Source organism: Citrus sinensis, chromosome 9 (genome assembly GCF_022201045.2).
Source record: "Citrus sinensis cultivar Valencia sweet orange chromosome 9, DVS_A1.0, whole genome shotgun sequence".
NCBI lineage: Eukaryota > Viridiplantae > Streptophyta > Magnoliopsida > Sapindales > Rutaceae > Citrus > Citrus sinensis.
In genome coordinates, this window is record NC_068564.1 from 32895961 (window position 1) to 32906617 (window position 10657).

At 30.0% G+C, this 10657-nt stretch overlaps 1 protein-coding gene across 2 annotated transcripts; it reads right to left on the reverse strand.

Moving 5' to 3' along the window:
* Nucleotides 1-1123: 1123 nt before the first annotated feature.
* On the reverse strand, nt 1124-6002 carry LOC102608894 (very-long-chain aldehyde decarbonylase CER3). Of its 2 annotated transcripts, none has more exons than XM_006474030.4 (11): nt 5343-6002; nt 5003-5223; nt 4651-4886; nt 4335-4554; nt 3734-3861; nt 3369-3625; nt 3077-3184; nt 2414-2620; nt 2179-2289; nt 1909-2082; nt 1124-1471 (listed from the first exon to the last, which is right to left on the reverse strand). In XM_006474030.4, exons 1-11 carry the CDS (start codon nt 5391-5393, stop codon nt 1286-1288), a joined length of 1899 nt encoding a protein of 632 aa, XP_006474093.1. In that variant the 5' UTR covers nt 5394-6002; the 3' UTR covers nt 1124-1285. The 2 variants fall into 2 exon arrangements, with proteins under 2 accessions (XP_006474093.1, XP_052289802.1); XM_052433842.1 differs by having other exon boundaries at nt 5003-5083; nt 5343-6000.
* Between the last annotated feature and the right edge of the window lie 4655 nt (nt 6003-10657).

A 10657-nucleotide genomic window follows, 5' to 3' on the forward strand; every position in this document is an offset into this window, starting at 1 on the left:
AATATGATTAAATTTAAGTCACAGCATAAAAAAAGAAAAAAAGAAACAAATTTGTATTCGTGAAGAGCAAGCGTCAATTACTTATCAATTTTAATTTTATTTTAGTGTATTTAAGAGTGAGGTGCTGTAATTTTTAAGCTGTAGCTACTGTAAAGTAAAAGATATAACTATGGAGTAGAAGATAGGAAAAAAAATATATTAAGCTGCCAAAATCTAACTATAAGTGTTACCAAACATTTTAGTAGCTGAGCTGCCACCTCACCACACTTCCAAACAGACTCTTTGTATCTGATTGATAATTAATGTGATGTTGAAATTATAAGTGGCCTCGTTAAAATCATGAACAATATTGGTAGTGTTTGTAAAAATGTTTCATCATTTTAGTTCGCTGGTAGAACTAGAACCAAACGGCCGTAGAATTATTAATTTATTTGCCTAGATTTTGTAATAAATTGTTCTATTTTTTTTTTTTTCAATTGATCTTAAGAACCTGACAAGTGACAAGTGACAACTGGATTTAATTATTGGTAGTTAAGAGTTATGGTCGGTGGTATCCCAACTAGAAACAATGTTTTACTGTCCAAAGTGATAAGTGTTTGATTAATGCAACGGATGTTAAGGTGATAGTATTTTAATTGTACAAGTAATAAATTTAATGTTGGGGGGTCCTTGTCGGTTCCAGGCACTTTCCAATTGCACAACTGACCTGCCATGATTTTACCTTCTAATATAGCATTTGTAAATAGTTTTACTATATTTTTATTCTTTCGTATAATAATTTCAAATCTACAAGCACTTGCACAACATTATTTGAACTTATATATTAATTTTAATTTTTCTAATTATGTTTATTTTAGGATTAGGCTATAATTATGTACATTTAAACCATCGGTAAGGCTCATGAAATTAAAAAAAAGAAAAAAATATGTTATTGTTTAAAGTTTTATCTAAAATAAACAGGCGAACATTGCAACTAAGAAAATATCTCAAGTATAGCAGTTTGTTTATCAATCAATCCAATCGTTCATTATAATTTGATTCACATTGCCTCTATCATCGTAATGTTGTCTCTTTCGAAGGAACTCTTGTTTCATTAAACTATATTAAGGGAAGCAAGGACGAATTAGACGATTAATATTCGATTGAGTATGATCAACTTAAGTAATAACCATATATTTTTGCTGATGTTATCAAGGTATAGAACAAAAAAAAGGAGCGGCTAGTTACAATTGTAGCCAGATCGATGTTTTGTTTTGATTCTTCTATTTCAGAGACATTAATTACTTTATGACGAAATCTGACGATTCCTGAGGCTTGATACTGGCTTGAAGCCATGCTTGAGTGCAGCTTCCCACACTAAATCGATCTTGTCAACATCAATTGCCCCAACCTCATGGTGAGTCCATCCTTCCAAAAGATGAACCACACCTCCCGCATGGCATGCATGAACTACTCCACGGTCCATGGTGTACTGTTTCATCAAAACGTATACTACATGATCAGCTTATAATATAAGGCAGTGGCAAAAGCTAACAGCTTATTTTAATCCAGACTATACTAAAAGTAATTTTTCAATAATGTGGTTTTCCCGTAAATCTAAATGGTCAATACGTAAAATTCACATAAAAGATTGTTTAATTAATTTGTGAGTAAAGATGTGGAATTTCTTAGAATTCATAAATCTCGTTTGTTTCATATTGTGTGATGAAACTACCCTTTTGCACATTTTCCTCAAACTCCCAACAACCCTTTTGTCACACAAATCACATGCATGTAAAAAACATTAACGTCTGCCTATTATTTTTGTTATTATTTTGACATACTCTCGCGCAAATTACCATAATTTTGAGAAATTAATCACCAAACTAATTGAAGATCATGGATTAATTAATGGTAATAATTAATTACCTCACAAATTCCAAGTCCTTCAACATCGTCAGGCAATCTCATGGCGGCAAGGTCTCCGTAAGTGCAATCTCTTCTAAAATGCAATATTGGTGGCACAACAAACTGATGAAAATGCGTTCCTGGTGGCGCCCAATTTTGCTCCCTTGGAGTGATCCATTTGCCAACAATCCATGTCTATTTTCGAAACCAATAAATAATTCAATCACATTTCTAACCAAATTTATATATACGCGATCCAATTTCATAAAATTAAATTCCAATTTGCAGTACCTTGGAATGTTGAGCTGCTTGGTATTTTGTCACTTGAACAAGGTAGTTTTGACAGTCTATAGGTGCTTCTTTCTGAATTTTCTGGAATCTTTCTGTTGATAGAGTCAGCATCTGCAGTAGTAATTTTCAATCCATACAATCAACATAAATCTTGATCATCATTAATTGCAAGCATACGTCAGTTTAAGAAAATTTTATTGAAAAGAAAATACAAAAACAAGGGGTTAGCAATTACCAGTACTCGAACTCTTTTTCGGCAGAGATAAAGAGCAATCGCTCTTCCAAGCTTCGAAGTAGCTCCCGTTAAAAATACTTCTTTAACATCCTTTGGAAGCTCATTCAAAATAACTGCAGCCGTACATGTATTTCCATGCACAACTCTAACTTTAAGGTTGGGGTGATTGTCAACAAAAAGAGTGCCACCGCCATTTAGTGATTCGTTCTGCATAAAATATGAATAATAATAATAGGAATATTAATAATTAGTAAAAATGAACAATAAGAAAAAACCTTGACAGATTAACAGAAATTTTTCGTATTAGTTAAACGTCAAAAAAAATAAAAAATGCATGTTATATTGATATGGAAAGTTAATTAAAATATATATAAATGAGCACTGAAACAGATAGAAATTATAAATTATAATTTCTAAATATTTAGGCAGAGACCAAATTGATTCCAGAAGGAAATTAATGTGTTAAAAGTGAAAGGTCCACTGCCCATAATGAGACATCATTGCAAGCATGGTTTCGGTGTCTAAATTTAATTCTTCCAACTACTTTGCCAGAAACTACCAGAACTTAATTGATCTATTTTAGTTGTTAATATCTGAATTTGTTTTGCTGTTTTCAAGATAAGGGTGGGGGGGGGGGGGGAAACAAGAATAAATAATTCAAACCTTATTCAATGCAGCAAGGCTAAGGACCTTAACCCCAAGTCTATCAGCCCTTAGGATGGCATTCTCTATTTGCTTATTGATTCCCGTTTGAGCAAATGGCAAGAAGTACTGCATATCAGGATTTAAATTCCGTTAACTTCAAGTTACAAGGAGATTTCATTTACATTTATTTTTTTAAAAAATAAAAATTAAAGAGATAAAATGCTGGCAGAATGTTGGCAAAAACAAAACATGTATGTTTTATCGTACTTTTTGTAATATTCGAGAATGAGAGACGGGTTTCGGCATATACCTGAAAGCCATATCTAGGTACAGCCCAAGTCTGGTGCAACCTGCCCCTAAGCCAGTAGAAACTGATTAGAAAAGTCTTAGACCATGCCCATAAAGCGAACATCGCTGAAAATGCAAGGGGCCAAAAAGGCAGCATAAAGAGCTTTGGTGAGTATGGCAATGAAGCTAATGATCTGAAAACAAACGGTGGATGCATTGATGCTGTTACATCGACCACATGTGCTAGGAAAACAAAATCCGGGACCCTCACATTTTCCCCTGCATTAATATGTGAAATAAAATACATATAATTAATAAATGGGTACGCCGGACGATACATACATGTGCACAGTTCTATTGAATGATATTAAATGCTTTCGAAGTTACCAGAAGCTGAAGTAATTTTCTTATGATCTTCCCAGGATTTGCTATTAAGTGTATTTCCCAGGGCATCAAAGAGAGGCATAAAGAGGCAGAAATTGGAGTCCTTCTCAGTGTGGTGCAGGCTGTGGTACCTGTAAATCAATTGCACCAACAAAACAAAATAAACAATAAATTTTTCGGTTAATTAATTTGTTTGGTTGGAGCTTCCCATCAATTTGCTAACTAACTAATTAAGTTGATCAAGAAATGGTAACCAAAAGTCTATGACACTTAACTCTGCATAAAAAGTTGGGCAAAGAAGCAACAAGAATAGGTTAGCTGCAGTAATTGACTTCACACGGAGGAAAAAGAACCTACTTATACCGATTGATCATAAATATCATGATTGGGTAAGGTTTTACTCATTATGATATCAATTGGGTAAAGGTTTCACTATTTATGATATCAATTAACATTTAAGGCATGTTGTTACTTAGGTTCAAGCCTTTTTACCGTTTATAAGAAAAATAAGATCCAGTTCTCCTAAGATCAAACTTAGAAGTTTTTTCATGCTACAATTTTGGGGGGGGGGGGGGGGGGGGGGGGGAGGAATGAGATTACTTACGTGGGCGTATAAAGAAGATATCGAAGAAATGGGAAAGTTTCAAACCACCGATGGGGAATAATTTCAACATTGCAATGCCCCAAGCATCTTAGAAAATCAAACATCAATATATAGCCATAAATCAAGCTTATTGATCCATATCCGATGATGGAAGATCCGAGAATTGGAATTGCAACGATGGCACTTAATACAATGTGCTCCAATAATGTTGCATGCCCAGCTGCATAACACCAGATTAATCCATATAAAACAATTGATCAGAAACTATTAATTTATTCAAAACAAAATAAGTTACGAAAATTATATATAATTGTACCTGTTGGAATTTGTGGTACTGGAGATGAATGGTGGAGTGAATGGTAATGGATGAAAAGGTATTTATTTCTGTGAAAATGTCGGTGTAAAACGTAATATAAAGGCTCTGAAACAGCCACATGAAGTATCTGTAGTGCAATAAATCCTTTTGTGTTCCATCGAGGAAGGCTTTCAGAGCATGGAAAGATGTAATAGCCCATGGATGCAATTGCAGCTTGAAGTAGAATGAAATTATCCCTGTAAGGGGGAAAAAACAAACAAACAAACAAAAATAGAATACAGTATGATCAAGCTGATGAATGTTTTTGATTTTTCAATAGGAAAAGAAAAAAAAAAGATATAGTAATTAGTACCAGTTCCATTCATTATCAATCTGCTTGAAATCGACTCCCCGTTGATTAATCTGGCGAGTACGATTAAGGAAAAGCATGTTACTGAAAGAGTTCCATAAGATATGAATTAGTCCTCTAAGAACGGAGATGAACAGAATATGGAGGCACCAATATTCAATTCGTTTATCTTCATAAACCCATGAGTATAAAGCTTTTCCGACGAGTGGTCCATACAGCACATACTTTGAATTAAATCAGAAGGGGGAAAAAAATCAAAAGCATTAGTAGAAATCAAGGGTAAAAAAAAAAAAAACAAGGCAACAATTTGAAAACAGTTTCAGAAAACACACATTAGACATACCTTGAACATGCCTAGGTTATCCCATGGCCAAGCTGCCAAAGGAGCATCCATCCTAGTTCTCTAAATCTTTCTTTTAAATAATTCCTTTGAATGCGAGTGTATAATATTGTAAATTCCTGAAGAAAGAGAAGTTCAATTAATCAAGAATTATCAAGCAGAGTTGGTCTTGATCAACTTCTCTTCTTCAAGAAAAACTATTTATAGTATCTTAGTACGGATAGGCAGCTCCTTGACGCCTACACCTACTTATATAGGCAGCTTAATTAAACAAGAATTATGAAGCCGAGTTGATCTTGATCTTGATTAACTTTCTCTTCTTCTAGAAAAACCGTTTATAGTGCCTTCGTAAGGATAGGCAGCTCCTTGACACCTACGCCTACTTATATAGGCAGCTTATACCTCCAAGAAATTTAGTTCAAGAAACAAAATAAAAGAACCCCACGATGTTGATTACAATTCGAAATACAGTTAAAGCTCATAATCAATCTCTGCCTTGCAGGCTGCAGCAATATTTTTCACCACGGACGGTCGTCAAAGCTGTATTAGTGTTTAATGTGTTCTCATTTCTCTCTCTCTCTTACTTGGCCTACAGCTGTAGTGATGGCCAAACGCATCAAAGAAATAAATGCCTTGTATGGTTGGGAGAGCGAGGATATGTGACAGGTCTCAGTTTCGTTTTTGGTTTTGGCATTTTCGTTATGCTACTTTCTTTTCTTGAAAATTTTTGTGTGAGACCGGCAACCGCCTCATGCTGAGGTAATTGGTTAGCTTAATGGTATTTTATTAAGTGGTAAGGTTGTGGAATCTTAAGTAGGTTTATTAATTTTTAATATTAAAACTCCGTTTTGGTATAATTTTTCAATTGATGAAACTTTTATAAGAGGAGCTTAAAAAAAAATTGTTTGGTTGTTAATAAAATTTTTTATTAAAAATTATAACATTACTGTAATAAATAAGTTTTTAAAGTTATGTTATGAAAAAGATATAATGAGAGTATAAAATAAATAATAGGTATTTTAGATAATTTAACTTTTTAAAAAACTTTCCAACCTCTATTCCCAACAACTTAAAATTTAAGCTTACTAGTTTATGGTGACGTTTGTTTTTTTGTCTGATATCTGAATAGATCTGAATTGGTTTGAATCTTGAATTGAATTGAATGTCTAAATCCAAATGATATTTTTTTTGTCTAAATTCTTAAAAATAAAAATAAAGTAGTTTTCTTAATTTTTAAAAAATTTGAAAACTAGTTTTTTTACAATTGTGCCCTTATAGATTATAAATATTAAATAAATAATAAACATCTCAAATAACATAAATAAGACAATATATTATCATATCATAATCATATTCAATTGAATATAATCCTTTGGTATTCTATATTAGTACATGTTAATTAATTTTTTTATATCTTATGATGTTCTTATATGAAAACTATTTACAAAAATTTATGAAGATAAATAATGATAATTTGAAGAAAATAAAAAGATAAATAATAATAGTCTACTACTATATATTATTACAAGTTATAGAGATGGGTAATTATGCTGATCATTAAATTTTATTTAGGTAAAGATGAAAATTAATTAATTAGATAGGAGTAATTTAGATAATATCTTCTAATAATATCATGAAGACGGTTTAGATTAAGTAAAAAAAAATTAGTTTAATAACTTAATGACTTAAGGACCAACATTTTTCATTAAGTTAAAAAACAAACATACTTAATTATTTAATTGATTAAGATTAGGTCAATTAAGTGATTGAGTCAAAAAGATAAACGGCCCCTAAGTAAAATAACTTATTTAATCTTCAAAAGTTCTACTGAAAATAAAACTAAACAACAAAATAAATCTAAAAAAAGTTTTCAGAATTAAATAAGTACCTATTACCATTAGATAAGTCATACCAAACAAGTTCTAAATTTAAGAGATTTAATTTCCACTTTAAAACCCACTACTTTATCCCATGATAATGCACTACTAAATCAGCCAATCAAATGAACACGTTTAGGTCACAGGCTGACTTCACACAAGTTCATCTCTTCTTCTCTTTATTTTATTTTTCTTTAAATCTACAGCTAAAGCTCAAAAATAATAAAAAGATAGCTAGCTCTCAAGTATCAGTATCTTATATTAAAATTTATAAATGTAATCAAAGTAAAAATTGTATTAATTGTGGTGCTAATATTGTCAAAAGCAAGATTCTGTTTTCAAATCTTTAGGTACAATGAAGTTATCTTAACCACGTTGTTCCTTTCAACAATTTTTTTTTAAAACTTATTATTTTCAACAACATCAATATCAAGTCTGCTTCAGGATTTCACAAATCATGTTCTTGATTCTTTGAACCTCCCTAAATAATGTTTCAAATATCAATTTCATACAAATTATGTTATTTCGTCATTAAAAAAAAAAAAGAATCTTGAAATAAGCCGTTCAAAATACATAATTTCCGGTTTCCATATGCAAATAATTAATTAATTCTTTGACTCAATTGAATTTTGATTACTAAAAGAGTCTTGGCGCCCCTCCAAGATTCTATTGAAACCCCTGTTTCAATTATATCCCATTTAATGCCATTTTTTTTTAAATGAACACTCTTTTCTTTTATGAATTTTTTAGTTTCTAATAATCTTCTCACTCTTTCATTCTTAATATTTGTATTCCTCTCTTTAAACTTTCTTTATTATTTAATTTCTAAAGAAAGAAAATCTAAAAGAAAAAAAAGCAAGAAGAACTTATACTTAGAAAATAATGAATATTTTATGGGTCTAATACAATTCTATCCTACCTATAAATTTTCGATTCAACAATTAGTTTGAGAATTCTTAAACAATTATTTGCAGTGGGATAAAATTTTATTTAATTTATTTTTTTCACTGTATTGATCTTAATTAAGTTGTTATGTTTAATTACAAGGATTTTGTTTTGGCTTAGAGGATTACTTCTTAAATTCAGATTATTTTAATGATAATAGAAAAGTTTATATTGTGTAAGGAAAATAAAATTGAAGAGAGAAAGAAAATATAAATAGCTTAATTCTATTTATATTTGTCCTTAGATGTAATTATAATATAATAGGGATTTTATGAGATTAATGAAGAAGTGCCAGTAGTTGAACTCTTACTAAAAAGCACATTCAAAGCTTACATTTGATGATGATGATGACAATAATAAAACGAAAAGAAATTATCATTGCACCACCTTTATTTTGTCTTATGTTCATCCAATTACTACAAAATTCGAACATATACTTTGCACCACCTTTCTTTTCACATTTGTATCAACTAGCCACTTTTGCATTAACACTATTAAATAATTTTAATAAAATGATAATTTTACCCCCAAATAAATTAAAAGACTATTTTATCTTATAAAAACTTTTAAAATTAAAAATTATAATCATAAAAATATCCCTAAATTTAATGAAAAATAAATTCCAAATAGAGGTGCTCAACTGATTTTCACTAAATTTAGATTTTACAAAATTTTAATAATTATTTTTTAAAAAAATTATAATTTTATAAAATTTTAATAAAAATAAATGAATTTATTTATTAAAAAAATAATTTTGTAAAATTTTATTAAAATAACTGAATTTATTTCTTAAAAGAATAAATCCTAAAATTTTAATAATTTAGGGGATTTTTATTAAATCCCAAAATTTTGTAATTATTTTTATAATTATAATTTTATATTAAAATAATTTTTATTAAAAATAAAAATTCTAATTTTGGGATTTATTTTTATTAAATTTAGGGATTTCTTTTATCATTATATTTTTTTATTTTTTAAAATTTTTATAAAATAAAATGGTCTTTTAATTTATTTGGGGATAAAATTATCATTTTATTAAAATTATTTAATAGTGTTAATGTGAAAATAGCTAGTTGATACAAATGTGAAAAGAAAGGTGGTGCAAAGTACATGTTTAGAGTTTTGTAGTGGTTGGATGAATATAAGACAAAATAAAGGTGGTGCAATGATAATTTCCCTAAAAAAGAATCATATTCCAAAAATACAATTAGTATAGGCAAAAGAATTGAACTTAAAAGTGTTATTGAAGCCTTTCAAAAGAAAGTGTAATTTAAGAAATGATTAGTTGGGAGGATTGTTAAAATCTGATTGATACTAACTAGAAAAATTTTGAATTTGGAATATGGTTGGTGGATTTAGCCACATATTGTAAAGACATATCGCACTGTTAACCATTTGAAGATTAGATAATACATAAAAGATGTGTAATCTAGGTGCAAAAATTGAGGAAGAAAAGTTTTAATTGTCAATGCTCAAAAACACTGAGGTAATTTGGAAAAATTCCAAACTGATAGAATTAGGTTCCCACTTGCCCTTTTCTTTGAAAATTAATCCCGTGATAGAGAAGAAATTGGAGGACAATTAAATTGGCATTTTCAGCCTAACTGATAAATGTGTTTATGAAGGCAATTATACTGCCAAAAAGAAGCCTAAACTTAGGATCCCACACTCTACATCAACATAAGGTTTTGTTCATTGTGCTCATGCTTTTTGCATTGATGAAACTAATAGACATTTATGGTAATTATTATTTAATCAATTTTGATGTTTTCTAAAGGCGTTTAGTATCTAATTTTATCCTTTCTTTTTTTTTTACTATATATATTGACAAACTTAAGTTTTTTCTTCTAATATGGAATTAGATTCAAAAGTCTCAATTTGGTTTCTTCTAATACAAATTTTATTTTATTTGAGGGACCAATTTAGACATGTTATAAAATAAACTGAAACACATTTTTTCATAGATTCTTGATCTAGTGTGTGTGTGTGTGTGACTGTACATGTGATGGGTATTTCTACAGTTTTACCAATGATAAATTGTCATGTGTGACTACGTACACCTAATCGAAATCCTTGTTTAATATAATCTAATTATTAATCTTACATATTTGAATCGTATTGAAGGTCTATTCAATATTGAGTTTGATTGACTGAGATATTCTTATGCTAGCAAATATTAAATTCAATTTGACTTTGACGAAACTTATTTGGTTGCTGTTTATTTTGAATTGGGCGCCCTCTCAATGTTGCTCGTGTTGTTAATCTAGAGATGGGAAGTCGTAAGGAGATTTATTGGGTTGTTTCCAATAATAAATGGAGAATGCTTCGTCGTCATTTCTTTCTTATTCAACAAGTGTGCCGTTCTTCAAATCTTGCAGCTCATGGGCTTGCAAGGTTGACTCTGTCCACACGGTCGTTTACTGTTTAGTTAGAAGAGGTTCCTTTGGAAATCTCTGACTCTTGTAGCCAGTTATTTTTAACTCAAAAAATCAAACA